Source organism: Saimiri boliviensis, chromosome 8, assembly GCF_048565385.1.
Source record: "Saimiri boliviensis isolate mSaiBol1 chromosome 8, mSaiBol1.pri, whole genome shotgun sequence".
Taxonomy (NCBI): Eukaryota; Metazoa; Chordata; class Mammalia; order Primates; family Cebidae; genus Saimiri; species Saimiri boliviensis.
The window spans coordinates 54,383,656-54,403,074 of record NC_133456.1 but is presented as its reverse complement, the minus strand read 5'-3'; the positions used below and the strand labels follow the sequence as shown (position 1 = coordinate 54,403,074).

Below are 19,419 nucleotides of genomic sequence, written 5' to 3'. Positions count from 1 at the left end.
TCTCTTTAAAGAAAATTTTACCTGCATTTTTAAACCATTTTTTCCCCATTTTCCAGGGCTTAGGAACCTTTTATAAAAACAGTATGTTATCAGTACTTGTTAAATATACAAGTAATGTTTCTGGTTAGCATATGTATTTTGTATATTTAGTTGGTGTTTCCATCAAGGAAATTGTCGTAATGGGCCATATCCAATGGTCTACTTAGTAAAATAAAAACTATATTACCATTCCACTTGGGGTATTGATTTAGAAGAGAAGGCTGGGGTCCACATGTAAACACCCTTAGCTTGCTTACCTGGTGGCCTCTGACCTTTCATGCTGTTTTCACATGCGTGTGCCACACCTTCTGCAAAGACAGGCATGTTCTGGAACACTGCCCATGATGCCTTTGTCTGAAGCCCATTGCCAAGAAATGTGTTTACGGTTTGGGATCCAAGGGCTGGTGACTGGCGGGCTCTTGGAAAAAAAAAAAAAAAAGGGTTTCTTTTTCCTTCTTTCTAACCTGCCACCTTTACTGACTGCAGGAAGATCTGCCTGCACTGCAAGTGTCCCCAGGAGGAGCACATGGTGACAGTGATGCCACTGGAGATGGAGAAGACCATCAGCAAACTCATGTTTGACTTTCAGAGGAACTCGACCTCAGATGATGACTCAGGCTGCGCCTTGGAAGAGTATGCCTGGGTCCCGCCGGGTCTGAAGCCTGAACAGGTACCATTCTGGACTGGAGCATGCTGGCAGTTTAGGTGTTTCACTTTGTCTTGCTGGCCTTTCCTCATTTCAGTTCTGTAGGAAGAGTAGACTTTGCTGATTCAGAGAAGTGGAGATAAACAAGTTGAAGATGACAGGGACCCAATGGAAAATGATGAAGGGAAATAAAATTGAGCCAGGAGTGATTCATTGCTAATTCATTCTGTACTGTCATTATTAACTGTTACCAGGATTCTCTAGAAACGTCTCAGAAACATTGGCCTTAAAACATTAGAGAGTGAACCTTGGTTTTGAGGGTGGAGAAGAAGAGTTCTACATTGGCTCTGAGTCTTTACAGTAAGATTGTTTAGAAAAAAGAGTGAGGAAGGGCGAATTTTCCTTATTCTTCCTAGCGATTATGCTGTGTTCAAATATTAAGCTTTTGGCCTTACTTTACAAAGAAAGATGCTGGCATTTCCCAAAATGTCTCACCACCACCCAAAGGCTGTAAACATTGTTGACTTGAAGAAAAGACCTTTGTGGCAGATGAAATCAGCCACCCAAGTATTATTTGTTTAACCAGCAAGATAGTATTTAAATTTTTGATTACGCTAGGCATGGTGGCTCACACCTATAATCCCAACACTTTGGGAGGCTGAGTCACAAGGTCAGGAGTTCAAGACCAGCCTGGCCAAGATGGTGAAACCCCATCTCGACTAAAACTACAAAAATTAACTGGGCATGGTAGCACATGCGTATAATCCCAGTTACTCGGGAGGCTGGGGCAGAGAACTGATTAAGCCTGGGAGGCAGAGGTTGTAGTGAGTCAAGGTCTCACCACTGCACTCCAGCCTATACAACTGAGCAAGACTAAAAAAAAAAAAAAAATTAACTACTAATACTTTTAAATTAGGTATTTTTCATGTAAAGGAAGGTATACCACATTTTTCTCAGTGACATACAGCCTCTTTTTTTGTATTTGTTGGTACTTAAAATTTTCTCCTCTACCAGCCCCATGTCATTTAAGAAGCTCTTTTATAAACTCGGTATTTCCATTATCTTTCCTGTGAGAATCTGAAGTGCCAGAATCTTAAGTGTTTGAACACTGTTGACTTCCTCTGACACATAAAATTTCTTTCTCAGGACATCTTCTCTGTGTCTGTCAACACGTTTTAGAGCTTAAACAGCCATTGAAATTTTAACTCAGGAACTTTAGGTGTGATAATGCTTTTAGAGAAAATTCTTTTTTGTTAAGATTTTTTTTAACTTTTATTTTCAGTTCATGGGTACATGTGCAGGTTTGTCACACAGATAAACTTTTGTCATGGGAGTTTATTGTACAGATTATTTCATCACCCAGATATTAAGCCTAGTACCCATTAGTTATTTTTCCCGACCCTCTCCCTCCTCCCAGCCTGTACTTTCTGATAGGGCCCAGTGTGTGTCGTTCCCCACTCTGTGTCCCTGTGTTCTCATCATTTAGCTCCCACTGCATGAGAACATGGAGTATTTGGTTTTGTTTCTCCTTTCATTTGCTAAGGGCAATGGCCTCCAACTCTATACATATTCCTGCAAAGGATATGATCTTGTGCTTTTTTTGTGACTACGTAGTATTCCATTGTGTATATGAGTCAAATATCTAGATGCTATAAGGAACTTAAATTTACAAGAAAAAAAAAAAACATCAAAAGTGGGCAAATGACATGAACAGATGCTTTTCAAAAGAAGGTATGCATGAGGCCAACAAGCATATGAAAAAAAGCTCAACATCACTGATCATTAGAGAAATGGAAATCAAAACCACAGTGAGATACCATCCCACACCAGTCAGAATGGCCATTATTAAAGAGTCAAAAAAATAGCAGATGCTAATGAGGTTGCGGAGATAAAAGAATGCTTATACATTGTTGGTAAACGCATAAATGAGTTCAGCCACTGTGGAAGACAGTGTGACAATTCCTCAAAGATTTAAAAACATTAATACCATTTGACCCAGCAATCCCATTACTGGTTATAGACCCAAAGGAATATAAATCTTTCTATTATAAAGACACATGCACATGTTATATTCATTGAAGCACTATTCATATAGTAAAGACATGGCATCAACCTAAATCCCCATCAGTGACAGACTGGATAGAGAGAATTCTTCATAATTAAGGAGAACCCAAGAATTCACCAACAACTTAAGAGTAGTGATACTAATATAATGTCATTGATTAACAATTGCTCATTTTCATCTAATTTTGAAGTTGCAAATTGACAGATGAGATCAGGGACACAGGATTTGTTTAGCCAGCAAGGTACTGTTTTAAAATTTAATTCGTTACTAGTATTTCAAAGTTAGAGATTTTTCATGTAAAAGTTTATATGTATGTCTTAAAAATTTGAAGATCTGGAATCTCATTCGTGGAAGGATACAATTGGCTGGAGTTGAGTGATGGCCATCTCTTTTAGACAAAATCTGATCATACCAAATCATCCCAGTCCCTACAAAGTCCGTTTTATCCTTTTGTGTTACCTTCCTAAACCCTACAGGCACTTGAGTTTTGTGATCTCTCTTCTAATTCTCACTACAGGGGAGAAAATGTCTTAGAATAGAAACACTCTCAGAAAATAATCTCCATGAGAATTGAAGGTAATTCTCTGTTGGGTTATTAACAAGAAGAAAGAAGTGCTTTTTTCCATTTGTGAGTTGAAGTTACATGTTTCTTCTGTTTTAGTAAAGATTTTATTATTATATAATTAGATTAAGAAGAATGAGAGTGTTTGAGTTTGTTTAGACACTCAGGTAGTGGCTGACTGAATAACTTTGTTTGACATTGCCACTCTACAGTTGAACAATGCATTTTCATACTTAGGTACACCTGTGAGCTTGTTTCATTTTCTTGCTAACCTAATTTCCAACAACTTCTAAGCTGCCCATTGTTCTTTTGTTCACCTGAAGGACATTGCTTCCTGCTCAATTGGGCTCTGAATTTTCCAAGGTTAAGGTTTTGTCAGTTTCCTGCTTACATAGAGCCTTCTCTAAGACCATTAAACATCATTCTATGAAATGGATATTCAGAGGAAACTTTCAACTCATATTGACCCAAGAAAACTGACAATTGCAGAAGCTAGGGTTTTGATTAAATTTATGATTTCAAAAGTGAGTACTAATAGTATTTTTGGAGGTCCCTTGACTCATCCAAAAATGACTGTCTTTAGGAAGCCTAAATCTTAAATTTCTTTGATTTGTTTTGAAAGAAACTTAATAGTGCCATTAAACAAGCCATTTGAATTCTGTCAAATGAAAGGGTAGTCCCATCGCTAATAATTCTGTTGTTCTTTGGGTCGTTTTCCCTATTTCTTACACTTACTCAAATCTTTATGACACAGATGATTAGAAAAGGAAATAGCTCTACAGAGAGAGAAAAATCTTCTCAAGTCATTTGAAGAATTCTATAGCTGCCTAATAAAATGAGTCTATATTAACAGTGTTCGAAGGGATCATATTGCATGGAAGAAATAGGCTTCAAATTTTTAAATTAGGTCTTTTAAAGTCTATTACATACAGCACTGCTTTTGAATTTAAAGGTTTTTTTAGAAAGCTGTTTACCATTCTGTAAGAAAAATTTGAGTTCCTAAATGCCCTAATCACTAATAAAAATTCTGATGTTTAATATTCTATTAGTTGTCTGAGAAAGTCTATTTTTCTATCAAGAGAAGTTACAGTGAATATAATAATGCTTTGTCCTGGAAGCAAAATATTACAGACTAGTTAGAGTTGAGAGTAATGTACTTTCATTTTTGTTAGAAACCTTTCATTTCCCTCCCAGGTCGTGGGCTGGTAATATACCTTCAGGTGATATTCTTACTTACTCTATTTCTTCTGAGAAATGCCTTCAATTGAATATAACGCAAACTATAGTCACCTCGCTTTTTGGGAAGTGTTCTTGAATATGGGCATTTAATTTCATAAAAATTCACTAGCTGTAAAACCCGACCTTTTAAAAACAGTGTGAAAATAGATATAACAGATGATGCCAGAAAGGAAAGGCATTTATCTTGTAATCTCTAATGACTGAACTGAAAACTAATCAGAGAAGTTATTCAGATCTTTTGCCTCTGCTCACTCCAAATAAGGCGTTTAATGTCATCCGGAGAGCTCATGGTAGCAGAACAGAGGGCTGGAATCTGCCCCTAGTTGACCTTCTGAAGTCATTTTTTTTAAGAGACAGGCTTTTGCTGCCACTCAGGCTGGAGTGCAGTTGTGAGATCACAGCTCACTGCAACCTTGAATTCCTGGGCTTAAGGGAACCCTCTAGCTTCAATCCTAAGTAGCTGAAACTACAGGCACACACTACCACACCCAGCTAATTTTTGTAAAGTTTTTTTTTTTCTTTTCTTTTTTTGGAGAGTTGGGGGTCTCATTATGTTGCCCAGGCTGGTCTTGAAGTCCTGACTTCAAGCAATTCTCCCAAAGTGCTGAGATTACAGGTGTGGGCTACTGTGCCTGGTCTGAAGCCATTTTTAAGGCTTCAATTTCAAATTCCAACAGTGAATAGTGTATACCCTTTCTCTTTGAGATGCTAGGATGATATATTTACAGTAGATAATATTAAAGTAAGAACTTAGAAAATAATTAAGAAGCTATAAGAAGGCCAAATGGTGAAGAGGATTTCTCAGCTTTTCTCAGCTTCAGCACTATTGACATTCTGGACAGGATAATTCTTTGCTGTGGTGACTGTCCTCTGCATTGTGTAGGGTGCTTAGCAGCATCCGTGGCCTCTACCCACTATCTACCAAAAGCACTTCCCACTTGAGGTGATCAAACATGTCTCCAGATATTACCCAATGTTCTTGCGGAACAGGAGAACCACTGGTGAAAGTGATGTTAAAAGCTGGAGCCTATCTTAGCAGAATTCTGGCCCAATCAAGACAAAAACAAAAAAAGGATGACTCAATTTAGCAAATAGTTGTTGAGCACCTACCATGCTCTAGTTCCAGCTTGGAACAGCGGCTCCCTTGGTACATGGTCAGGTACTGAGCAAAGTGAAAAGGTGGGGCTCTCACGCTGCTTGAGCAGAGGCTGGGGCTCCCTGAGGCAGATCCTGCCATCTTTGCTAAATCATAGTGAGAATTGGAGTTGCATAACCAGCTGGCCATGGAGGGTCATCTTTTTGTTCTCCAAACCCAAAACAACTTTTTCCTCTTTTATAAAAGGAAAACTTGTTCGTTAAAAAGGAAAAGAAAACGTGAGACATCTAGGAAAGCAAATAAATATCACTTATAATTCCATCAACCAAGGAAAGTTGTGTTTCAACCTTTTTACCTGTGTGTTAGTCCACTGTCACACTTATGATAAAGACATACCCAAGACTGGGCAATTTACAAAAGAAAGAGGTTTAATTGGACTTATAGTTCCATGTGACTGGGGAAGGCTCACACTCATGCTGGAAGGCAAGGGGGAGCAAGTCCCATCTTACATGGGTGTCAACAGGCAAACAGAGCTTTTGCAGAAAAACTCCCCCTTATAATAACCATCAGATCTCGTAAGACTTTCTATCACGAGACTAGCATGGGAAAAACCTGCCCCCATGATTCAGTTATCTCTCACCAGGTCCCTCCCACAGCACAGGGGAATTCAAGATGAGATTTGGTTTGGGGACACACCCAAAGTGTATTGGCCTCTATATTCAAATTTCTAGGTATGGAGGAGTACATTTTTGCTTTTAAACAAAAATATGATGATGCTCTCCACTTATAGTGACTTGTTTTTTCTAGGTCATGTATTGTGAACACTTTTCTGCATCAGTATATTTTGATCTGGATTATCCTTTATAATGGTTAAGTAGTTTTCTATTGGTAGGTTCTAACCTGGAGTGGTATCACTACCTCTACAGGGCATTTGGAAATGTATGTTTGGGAGGCAGCAATTACTATCTAAATGATTGGGGGACTCTACTAACCTATGGGCGGGGCTTCGAGATGCTAAGCATCCCAAAAAGTACAGTATGATCCCACGCAAAGGAGAATGGGCCCCTCCCAAATGCCAAGAGTACCATCATTGAGCACCATGGAGCTGAGGGTTTAGTTTTGACCACTTGTAACTATTGGCAGTTTTCCTCTGTATTATAAGACAGCAGCAGCTACCCTTATGCGTTTTACACATGTGCCTGCTCCTCTCCGTAAGCACAATTTCTGGAGGTGTGGTGGTCATGTGTACACTTCTCTAAGGCTTTAGATTGATGATGCTTCACTATCCTCCAAGAAGGTCATAATGGGCATGCCTTGTGGGTGAATAGCTTTCATTGGGTGCATGGATTTTGTATTAGTTCTCCTCATCGCTGAAATTCTGAAAGAGGCCATCAGATTGCTTCTCTCGAGTGGATGTGTTTTTCATTGATGTTTTGGATACTCCCAAGTGTTCATGGAGGGTTCTCAAATATGAATATCTCCAAAGGTTAGTAATTTGACCTTAACTGTGTTTTAGCACAGAATAAGTTGCAATTAGATCACTCATGAAGAACACTGAACTTTTGCTTCAAACTGTCGCAGGAAGGATAAAGAATAGATACCAAGTGTAATTGCCTAGTTGTTGGCTTTCCAAAGCATTGTCTCCTAAGTGGTAAAATAGGACATCCAGTACTACCCAGAGATAGGGGTGAATTAGTTGGATTTGAGCCCTGTGAAACTCTAGAATATCTCTATTGGGAGTATATAGAATTAAAGAATTTTATTTGGCTTTTACTTTAGTGACTATTATTCTCCATCAGATGTCAGATTAAATGAATCTCCTCAAAGAACAACTTTGGGTAGCCCCTAATACAAGATTAAGTCCTCAGTTACAGGCTTTGTAGCAAACCCTGCAATTTTTGTTATTAATACTTATAAAATGTAATTAGATACTTATTGGTATAATTATTTGTTTAATATTTGGCTTCCCTACTTTGCGTTAAGGTCCAAGAGGGCAGGAATCTTGCCTGCTTTGTTCTTTAGGAATCCTCCCAGCACCTAGCACAGTGCCTGACACATGGCCAGCACCCAGCAAACATTTGTTAAGAGACAGGCCAATAACAGGGGTCCTCTGCAGAACCAGAAATGTTCAGGGTCACATCACACCGAAGAGATGAAAGCCTGTGGCATTATTTTCAACATAAAGGATTATTCCATATCAATTATTTCCATTCCCTCAGCTGCTCCTAAAGATTTGTATTCTAAGCAGATTCCCCTAACCAACCAACTGCTATAGAGTTTTTTGGGTTTTTATTTATTTATTTATTTTTTGAGTCAGAGTCTCACACTGTTGCCCGGGCTGGAGTGCAGTGGCACGATATCGGCTCACTGCAACCTTTGGCTCACTGCAACCTCTGCCTCCCAGGATCAAGCGATTATCCTGCCTCAACTCCTGAGTAGCTGGGATTACAGGCTCCTACCCCCACGCCCAGCTAATTTTTTATATTTTTAGTAGAGACAGGGTTTCACTATGTTGGCCAGACTGGTCTCGAATGCCCGACCTCATGATCCACCAACCTCAGCCTCCCAAAGTGCTGGGATTACAGCCATGAGCCACTGCACCTGGCCCCAGAGTTTTCTTAGGTTGCAAAAAGGCCAGAGAGGGTGACATCTTGCCAAGGGCTGCACTTAACAAATCTGAGGCAGCTCCAACTCCAAGTCTCTGGGTCTGGAGCAGGGTGGGAGAAGCAGTGGGTCTGGCAGAAGCCCACTGTGTATCCAAACCCAGGTATCATTTGTGTCCCAATCCAAACCTGGGGAGCCCAGCAGGATCCATGGCGTGAGGAGGAAACAGCATGGCCCAGTGGGAGGACCTTTGCTTCTGGAGTCAGGCAAATCTGTCTGCTGCTCCATCACTTTCTGACCACAATAAAGTTATTCAGTCTCTGGGACCCTCAGTTTCCTCTTGATGGAGATGACGATGATGACGGAAAAATTATTAAACTTTCATTGAACACTTGCCATGGGTCCACCATCATTTTTAACACTTTGCATGCATTATCCCATTTAATACTCAACCCACCTTATTTGTTGATTACTCTTCCTGTCTCCATTGTAGAGTGAGTAAAAAGCAAGGCTCAGAGAATTTAAATAACTTGCCCAAGATCACACAGCTAATGAGTAGCAGAAACAGATACAATCTCAGACAACCTGACTTTGAAGCCAATACTATTAGACCTGGAGATCATAGGGCTGATCTGGCCATGGATGAGAGACTGCTTGTAATGCTCCTGGCCCTCTGTCTGCACATAGAAGTTGCTCAATAAGTCAGTTGTTTTCTTCTCACCTTTCTTGTGAAACAGTAGTATGTGACTAACTAATTACTTTTGCCCTGAGCCAGCACAAAGAGCAGCAGAAGGAACGTTTGGCTTCTGGAAAAGAGGGAAGTTAGGTGGAGATGGAGAAGGTGAGTTAAGCATAGGGTTTGTAGGAATCCTAGAGTCCTTCTCAGCCTTCTCGGAAGCTTTTCATAAAGTAAGTTTGAATTCTGCCAATATGGGAACCTTTCTGTTGCCCAGGCCTTCTGCTGTGGGATTGTTATAAAGATACAAGTGTGTCCCAGTGAAGTTCTCTGGCTCTACAAACCTGAGGAAGTTATTCAGGGCCCCAGATGGAGCCTCTTGATTCTGAATTCTCTAATGCCCCAAGCAGGCTTTGGGGCTATCTGCTGAAGTACTGAGCTCTGCCACCCACCTTCCTTGGTGCCTGAGATCTCCTGCATCATCACAGTCCTCAGGCCTGGGATGAATGAGTCCTTGGGGAATTTTCTGTAGGCTTCTCAGAGTGCAAAGGGAGTCTTCCCTCAAAGAAGAATATTCTACACATCTCCCTTGGGGGATCAACAGGTCAGCAGAGGCTCCTTGATTTGGCCTCTGTGCCGGTCGGAACCTTGTTAGTACCTGTCTCTAATTGCTGGGCTATAGGCTACTTGGCAGGATTTCACTTGATTTTCCCTATGAGCGTCCAAGGAATGAATCTGAGAGCACGCTAGAAAGTTGGGTGAAAAGGAGATGACCACCAGGCTTTTTTGTCAACTCATTCACCTATTTAAGGATATTGTATACCTACTATGTGTCAGGCAGTGCTCTGGTCACTGGGAACAAAACCATAAACAAGAGACTTAAGGTTTTAGCTGAAGAGTAAAGGCAAATAATTAGAAAACAAGTAAGATAATTTTAGGTTGTGATTTTTCAAAAAAAAAAAAAAAAAAGAAAAAGCACAGCGATGTTAAGAACAGGGATGTAAATATTTAGAAAACTCTTACATGTGTCAGACATTTTCCTGGGTGCTTCTGAGATCATGGATGTGGACCAGGGTGCTGGGAGGATTGGCTTATTTAGCCTGATGGGGCAGGTACGGCATCTCTGGGGAGGCAGTATTTGAGCTGCTGCTGAAGGAGCCTACTATGCGGAGATCTCATTTGTTACAGAAGTTAACGTATTTGTTGGACTGAAACTCAGAAGTGAAATAAAATCAGTACCAACTTTGTGTACAAAGAATTTGGGGAGAGTGTTGGAAGACTATTTGGGGAGAATGAATGGAGCCCATGCCGTACTCAGTGCTTGCCAAGGCATCCCTGGATGTGAAGGTGGAACAGTCCCACTACCTTCCTTGCCCCTGGGAAATTGGAGGGGCTCGATCACCCAACCCCTTGATGTTTCTGCCCCAGGTGCAGATAGGGCAACAGAGAGACCCCGTTTGCGTACAGAAGTAACATCTTCCATATGTTAAATTCATAGCAAGTACTCTACATACATTTATTTGTGTCCATACTACCTTCCAAAATGAGAGTCTGTTAGATAGAGACGGACGTTGCCTTATTCGCCACTCTATGCTCAGTGCCAGAAATAATGCTGGGCACATACTAGCCATTTAATAAACAGGGTTTACATGAATAAACAATCTCATTTAATCCTTGGTACAAAATCCTGTTTCTCCATTGAAATCGTGGAGGGTCACAGGATCAGAAACTTGACCAAGATGCCACAGTCAGTGAGGGACAGAGCCAGGACTTACACCAGCTATCTGTCTGACTGCAATATCCAGGTAGGCTCTTCCTTCTCCACCCCTTCCTGATCCACAGTGAAGAGCTTGCACATTGCTCCACTCAGGGAATCAGATCCAAGAAAGCAGACTTGGTATGAGTTGGAGGAGGGGAGCATCATGAGTCATACAGGCTCTTTCATTCTTCGGGGTGGGGAATTGCTCCTAATCTGAGGTCAACCTTGGTGACTAAGGAATTCATCTTTTCCCCACCTCCAGTTTCCCCACACTGCAGGAAGCAGCATGGCCCTGCCTTCAGGATTTCTTTCCCCCATCAACAATCTCTGTTTATCTTTGTCTCTTCTCACTATCTTAGCCTGGCTTTACTGTACTTCCTCCAGGGGCTTTCATGTTCCTGGTACAGACAGCGTCACATACCTGGGAACTCAATAGTGACATTCATTCAGCAAATACTTATTAAGTGCCAACTATATGCCAAGCACTTTCCTAGGCACTAGGGGACAACTGTGAACAGGCAAACAAGTACTGCTGCCTTTGTGGAGCTGATGGTTTTGTGAAGTATGAGAACAACTTAATAGAAGAATAACAAGACACATTCAGAGAGTGATGTCTATTAGCAAAGCAATACAAAAGGGTGATGTGATCTAGAGCAAGAAGTTGATGGACTTTGTAAATATCTAGATAGTAAATATAGGCTTCATGGATTACACAGTCTCAGTGGCAGATACCCAGCTCTGATGTTGTAATGCGAAAGCAGTCATGGACAATAGGTGAACAAATGGGCGTGGCCATGTGACAATGAAAGTTTACCTACGAAAACAGGAAGGGGCCCTGATTTGAAACACAGACCCCTGGTTTAGAGAATCTATCTATTTTACATTGGATGGCTAAGAAAAGCTTCTCTGCAAAAGTGACATTTGAGCTGAGTCATTGTATAGGATGATGGTTTGATTACCCAGATTTGGTCTGCCTTATCCAGTGGTTTTCAAAATGAGGTCCCCATACCAGCAGCACTAGTATCACCTGGGAACTTGATAAATGTAGACCTTTGGGACTTGCCCTAGACCTAAAAAAACAGAACTTTTTAGTTCTGGGGCCCAGCAATCTGTTTCAACAAAGCTTTTTAGGTGTTTCGCATGAATGACAAAGTTTAAGAACCATTACCGTTGGCTAATGGAAAAGTCACATTGCTGGAAATAGATGATGCCACATTTTGACTCTGTCACTTATTAATTCTATAACCTCGAGCATCTTGAGTATCAGTTTTCTCCACTATTAAACAGAGATGCTTCTGCCAAAGTCCAAAGTAGCTAACACAGAAGAAGTGAATTCATTTCTGTAAGGATCCTAGGAGAAGGCAGACGCAAAATAGGTCCTCAGCAAATGGTAGCTGCTGTTCTCATCAGAATCATTATTTGAATCTCTATGACAATGAAGCAGCTTTGCATGCAGATAGTAATGGAGGGTGTGCCCCAGAAGCTACCCCATCCCATTCCTGGCTTCTTGCCTTTGACTGACATGCCCTGGATATCCCCCAAATACAAGGCTGATTGTTAAAGGAAAACTCAAGATGCTTTTACAAGTCTTTGACTGGCCCTGTTTCTTCAGCTCCCTTTCTGGCCTGTTAACCTAGAGTATGTGCTGGTCTCCTTTACTGCAGGACCATGAATTATACAGCTGTGACTCACTGCCACCCAGCTAGGGCCACAGTGCCAGGCGTCCAGCTTTACCGTTAGCTTTCAGCCTACTGACAGTGTGCTCTTTTATGTGAGAAGCTATTTATACCGAGAGGGACAGAGGCTGGCAGATGCTGGGGAAGGGAGAGAAGAATGACAAAATGGTTCATCTCTCAAGGTCTGCTGGGTGGTTTTGGCTTATAGGGGAGGAATGCACAATCTAATAGCCCTTCTAAAACCCCCATAAAAACCATCATTAGACTCACCAGCCATTTGCAGAGTCTTGTCTTTATTTCATTACTCCATCAGCACATGCTGAGATCAAAATGGAATTTTTCATGGTGCAGGGAGATGCATGCCTCTCCAACTGAATTGGATTAAATTCCCCCTAAGCTGCATCTCCTAGTTAGCCTTCACTGTCACTCCTCTCAATGTTTTCGATGCAGTTTAAGAGATGAGTTGGGAAGGGAGGGAAGAAGGAGGCAGGAGGAGGCTTCAAAGGAGTCCACCTCACTGTTCTCGGAAAGCCAGTCACATGAATAATTCTGTGTTTATCTTGGCTCCAGAAATACGCTGATGTCATAGGATGACAATGGGAAATATGCCTGTGTGTGTAGCTTTCAGTAAAACTGCCTGTTAATAAACTTGTTTTCAATGGACCTGTCAGAGTTGGGACTAGAACCTGGGTTCCCAGGCTTTAGAGCCTGTGCCAGATGAAGTCAGCAGCACTGTGGCCAGATTCCACCAGCAGGAACTTGTCAAGGCTCGCAGAATATGAGAACTGGAGAGGCCAACGCTCATTTGCAAATGTGGGAGGAGAGACCTGCAGTTGGAGTTCTAGCTTTCAAGACAGATGTCTCCAAACTTTACAGTAAATTCACTCTGGGGTCCTAAAGTTTGGGACTTGGCCTCTGACTTAGACTTCCTGCATTAAGTTCACAGCTGCACACCCTTTCTGCTGACTGGGCAGTCTACACCATAACCTGGTGTGAGAGTCTATGTACTATCAAGATGATCTCCTCTGCCTTATAACACAGGAGATAATTTAGGAATATCATGGGAAAATTGGAATTAATCCACCACCAAATCAACAAGTATCTAACTTCCTTCCTCAGTCTATTTGTCTGCCTGTGCATTCATCCATTCTTTTGTTCATTCAGCCATTTATTCGTTCAACAGTTGTTTATCAAGTACCCATATGTGCAAGCTGCTAGTATGGGTGTGATTTCAGTATGGCAGTTTTCCAGGTCCGATAAAAAACTGGAGCTTTCTAACACTAGTCTTTATATGTTGCTTGGTGTAGCCTGGAGCCACACACAGGTAGACGTAGAAAGTGTCTCATGGAAGACCCATGCAGACATCAGGCTTTGTGCTGATCTCCAATGGCCTCTGTCTTTTGAGTACCTATCTGTCTGGGCTCATAAGTGTTTGAGGGTCCAGGCTTTGATGATAACTAGCTCTGTGTTCAAATTTTAGCTATTCTGCTTTCCAACATTGGCCAAGTTAATTCACCTCCCTGAGATTTCATCTCATCTTCTGAAAAATAAGCATGTCAGTACTTAACTATAGCATAGCTGTGAGAATTAAATGAAACAATGCCTTAAGCATTTGGGGTTTTAAAGTGGCTGTCTTTAGTTTTCTTTTCCATAGTCAAAAATTGGAAATAACTCAAATTCTATCAACAGGTGAATGGATAAACATCTTATATCCATGTAGTATACTACCACTTTACAATAAAAGTGAGTGAACTATTGATCTATGCAACATGAATCAGAATCTCAGAATCATTATTCTAAATGAAAAAAGCCAAGCAAAATAGTACACACTGTACAATTCCAATCATATAAAACTCTAGAAGATGCAAACTAATCTATAGTGACAGAAAGCAGATCACTGGTTACTTTGGGATGGGGAAATGAGTAGCAGGAATGGCAAAAGGACCGAGGAGAGTTCTGGGAGTGATAGGTACATTTGCTGTCATGATTACGTTGATGCTGTCATGGGTATATAAATACACTGAAACTTATTACATGTGATTTATTATATGTTGATGCCTCAATAAAGTGATTGAATAAATGAATGAATGAAGTTGCTCTTTAGCAAACAGGAAGGCAGGCTTCCTCCCATGCCAATGGTGGAGGCTTCTTAAGGTCTCATCAGTTGCCTCAGGAAGTAACTAAGTCTTTTGCCAAGACATTTGTCAGAAAGAACTGCTCAGTATTAATCATCCACAATGAAAAGGACATTTGGGGTAGAAATGCATCAACATCCAGATATATAGCATTAACAAAATCAGTTCCACAGACTGGCTTATTTTATAATCTCTAAGCTCCCAAGGACAGTGTCTAACATGTAGTTGGCACCCAGTAAATGGTGGTTGTAATTGTTATTGCTATGGCAGTTTATTAGAGTGGTACAAAAGCAATTGATGTTTTTGCCATTACTTTTATCAGATAATCTATCTTGGGGACTGATTGTTTCTAATTCTTAGTTGGGAGGCTATCTTTTCCTAACTTACTGAAAGATACCAAAAATTTTAGCAGCAGCCTAGGGGTGTAGGTAAACATTAACTTCCCTACAGTCCTGGGGTCCGGAGAAACCTTTCTGTCTCTTGCTAAAGGGTGTTAGGAAAAAGAGGTGGTGTCTCCATCCTCCCTAGATCCAGTGAGAGGATAATTATTTTCTCAGGATTGATGATCAAGATTGTGAACAATTAATCTCTGCCTAACATGTAGGCCCTAACATTTGGGCCTTTTTTCTAATCTCCTTTTTCTTCCATCATTCTGTAAATTATTTCAAGTATCATAGCCTTAGAAAGGCAACCAGGGGCCAGGCGCGGTGGCTCACGCCTATAATCCCAGCACTTTGGGAGGCTGAGGCGGATGGATCACGAGGTCCTGTAATCCCAGCTACTCAGGAGACTGAGGCAGGAAAATTGCCTGAACCCAGGAGGCGGAGGCTGCGGTGAGCCGAGATCGCGCCATTGCACTCCAGCCTGGATAACAAGAGCGAAACTCCGTCTCCAAAAAAAAAAAAAAAAAAAAGGCAACCAGGAAAAAAAGCTGCAATACCAACCAACTAAGCTTGCCAACTACTTGGCAACTCTATTTACGTGTGTTGAGAGAGGTCAAATGATGTGGATAAATTTGAGGTTGGGCTTGAGCATAGTTTTGAAACATCCATCACCTTTTAGGCCCCATTGCTGTGTAGATAGTCAAGAATTCATCTGCATGGTGAATATGGCATGAGAAACAGCTCTTCTGGCTTGGAACAGTGATTCACACCTGTAATCCTAGCTTCTTAGAGCCTGAGACAGGAGGATCGCTTGAGTAATTGCTTGAGTCTACAAGTTTGAAACCAGCCTGGGCAGCATAGCAAGATTCCATCTCAAAAATTTTTTTCAATCAGCCAGTCAATGGTGTGGGTCTGTAGCCCCAGCCATTCAGGAGGCTGAAACAGGCAGATTGCTTGAGCCCAGGAGTTCAAGATTACAATGAGCTGTGATAGCACCATTGCATTCCAGCCTGGGTGGCAGAGCAAGGCCCTGTCTCTTAAAAAAATAAAATTAAACATAAGTAAAAGAAACAGTTCTGCTGAAACACGGTCAGTAGGACCATTTACTATGATCCAGGCGTCCCCAGACTTTTTACACTGGGAACTAGTTCACTGTCCCTCAGACCATTGGAGGGCCGCCACATACTGTGCTCCTCTCACTGACCACCAGAGAAAGAGGTGCCCCTTCCTGAAGTGCGGTGGGGGGCCGGATAAATGGCCTCAGGGGGCCGCATGCGGCCCGCAGGCCGTAGTTTGGGGACGCCTGCTATGGTCTTTCTCAAGCACAGTAATTAAAAGCCATGACTGCCGGGCGCGGTGGCTCAAGCCTGTAATCCCAGCACTTTAGGAGGCCGAGATGGGTGGATCACGAGGTCAAGAGATCGAGACCATCCTGGTCAACATGGTGAAACCCCATCTCTACTAAAAATATAAAAAGTCAGCTGGGCATGGTGGCATGTGCCTGTAATCCCAGCTACTCAGGAGGCTGAGGCCGGAGAATTGCCTGAACTCAGGAGGCGGAGGTTGCAGTGAACCGAGATCGTGCCATTGCACTCCAGCCTGGGTAACAAGAGCGAAACTCCTTCTCAAAAAAAAAAAAAAAAAAAAAAGCCATGACTGTGGTATTAAATGCAGCTGGGACCTGATCCGGCCCTGCCACTCTCCAGCTATACTTATGATTGGAGCAAGTTGTGTTACCTTGTTAAGGTCATTTTTTTCTCATCTATAAAATGAGGACAGTAATGCATCCTGCCTTACAGAGCACTTAATCTGGCATTTCGAGAAATGTATGTTTTTCCAGACTACAATGGCCAATTATTTTGAAAACACTTTTCTTGGTAAGGCCTGTCTGGGGAAACAAGACTGAGATCTAAGTCTGAAGTTCTTGTCTGTAGATATTGGGAGTAAGGACTGTAGCATTCTAAGATATAGGCAAAACAAGACAGAACATAAATCATTAAGCCCAAACCTTGGATTTAATATTTAAGAAAACAGTCTCAGAAAACATTCATGATTTGCTCATTGTCATAGGGCCAGTGCTTACGGAGCAGTTAATATACCACTCTTCTTAAGACATCAGAGGGGAATACCTAAGGAATGTAGACTGGGAAGATAGGAGAACAGAGAACATTCAAGTGCAGAAAGATCCATGAATCAGAAAATTGGTTTCAGACAGAGGTCAGGTGGCCTTGACCAAGTTTCTTTGCATCTTCTAGCTTCTATTTCCCATTTGGAATGTAAAGATGTGAAATATTTTAGTTCCATTATAAAGTAAAAATAAAAATGGCAATATATCCAAATGCTTAGAAGAAAAATGATAGAGTTCATGAACAATCATTACTATTGCTTTGATTTACTCTATAGCTTTCATAATTTTTGTTTTTCTGGTCTATCAATGCCTAATGAAGGCAACTTAAAATCTTTTACTGTAATTATAGATTTGTTTTTCCTTATATTTTTGTTTTTGCTTTATGCATTTGAGGCTATGTTTTTGGGTGTCTACAAGTTATAGTATATAACATAACCTAGGGTTATACTGTAGTTTTGATAGATTATTCCTTTGTAACATTCCTTATAAAAAAAGTGTTACTTATTTTTAATTTATTTTAACATGAAATAACTTTTAAAAAGTTTATGAACAGCTACATAATATCTTTCAGGAATAGGAGCAGCAAACTTGTGGCTATTATAAAAGTGGTCAATAAATTATATCACTAATAATTTTGGAATGACCAAGGATCTATTAATTAAAACATCCCTTTTTTATCTATCCTGCCTAAATTATATTTGTTCAAATTCTGGTTTGTTTCATATTAACATTGCACACTAGCTTTCTTTTGGTGAGTAATTGCAAGACTATGCTTTTCCATTCTTTTAAGCCTTTTCTTACAGTTTTTTTTTTTTTGTACTTTGGATTCTGGGGTACATGTGTACATCCTTCATCCTGCAGAATTGTTGCATAGGTACATACATGCCATGGTGGTTTGCTGTTTCCATGCCCCGCCCCCCCACATCGCCCTACATCAGGCTTTTCTTCAGGTGTTATCCCTCCCTACTGCCTGCTGTCCCTCCCCTCCCCTTCCCTCTACTCCCCCACCTAGCCCAGTGAGGTTGTTCCCTTCCCTGTGCCCAAGTGTTGTTCATCACCCACCTATGAGTGAAAACATGCAATGTTTGGTTTTCTGTTCCTGTGTCAGTTTGCTGAGAATGATGGTTTCTAGATTCATCTATGTCTCTACAAAGGACACATACTCGTCGTTTCTTATGGCTGCATAGTATTTTGTGGTGTATATGTGCCACATTTTCTTTGTCCAGTCTGTCACTGATGGGTATTTGGGTTAGTTCCAGGTCTTTGCTGTCATAAACAGAACCGCAACAACATACGTGTGCATGTGTCTTTATAATAGAATAATTTATAATCCTTTGAGTTTATACCCAGTAATGGGATTGCTGGGTGAAATGGAATTTCTATTTCTAGATCCTTGAGGAATAACCACATTGTCTTCCATAATGGTTGAACTAATTTACACTCCCACCAACAGTGTAAAAGTATTCCTTTTCCTCCACATCCTCTTCAGCATCTGTTGTCTCCAGATTTTTTAATGATCGCCATTCTAACTGGTGTGAGATGTTATCTCAATGTGGTTTTGATTTGCATTTCTCTAATGACCAGTGATGATGGGCACTTTTTCATAAGTTTGTTTGCCACATAAATGTCTTCTTTTGAAAAGTGTCTGTTCATATCCTTTGCCCACTTTTGAATGGGTTTTTTTTTTTTTTCCTCGTAAATCTGCTTTAGTTCTTTGTAGATTCTGGATATTAGCCCTTTGTCACATGGGTAGATTAGAAAAATTTTTTCCTATTCTGTTGGTTGCTGGTTCACTCTAATGATTGTTTCTTTTGCTGTGCAGAAGCTCTTAACTTTAATTAGATCCCATTTGTCTGTTTTGGCTTTTGTTCCATTGCTTTTGGTGTTAGTCATGAAGTCCTTGCCTATGCCTATATCCCAAATGGTGTTGCCTTGATTTTCTTCTAGGGTTTTTATGGTGTTAGGTCTTATGTTTCAAACTTTAATCTATGTGGAGTTAATTTTTGTATAAGGTGTAAGGAAGGGATCCAGTTTCAGCTTCCTGCATATGGCCAGCCAGTTTTCCCAACACCGTTTATTAAACAGGGAATCCTTTCCTCATTGCTTGCTTTTGTACAGTTTATCAAAGATCAAATGGTTGTAGATGTGTGGCATTGCTTCCGAGGCTTTTGTTCTGTTCCATTGGTCTATATCTCTGTTTTGGTACCAGTATCATGATGTTTTGATTACTGTAGCCTTATAGTATAGTTTGAAGTCAGGTAGCATGATGCTTCCAGCTTTGTTCTTTTTGCTTAGGATTGTCTTGGCTATACAGGCTCTCTTTGGATTCCATGTGAAGTTTAGAGTGGTTTTTTTCCAGTTCTGTGAAGAAGGTCACTGGTAGCTTGGTGGGGATAGCATTGAATCTATAA

At 40.9% G+C, this 19,419-nt stretch overlaps 1 protein-coding gene across 7 annotated transcripts in view; it reads left to right on the top strand.

Annotated features, from left to right (window-relative positions):
* The window catches only part of PRICKLE2 (prickle planar cell polarity protein 2), a 395,296-nt gene that overhangs the window by 275,835 nt on the left and 100,042 nt on the right, over positions 1-19,419 (top strand). For all 7 annotated transcript variants that reach the window (XM_074404501.1, XM_010350916.3, XM_010350915.3 and 4 more), the window contains one exon: positions 526-709. In XM_074404501.1, the coding sequence (XP_074260602.1) occupies positions 526-709 (184 nt within the window). The remainder of the gene's footprint in view (positions 1-525; positions 710-19,419) is intronic.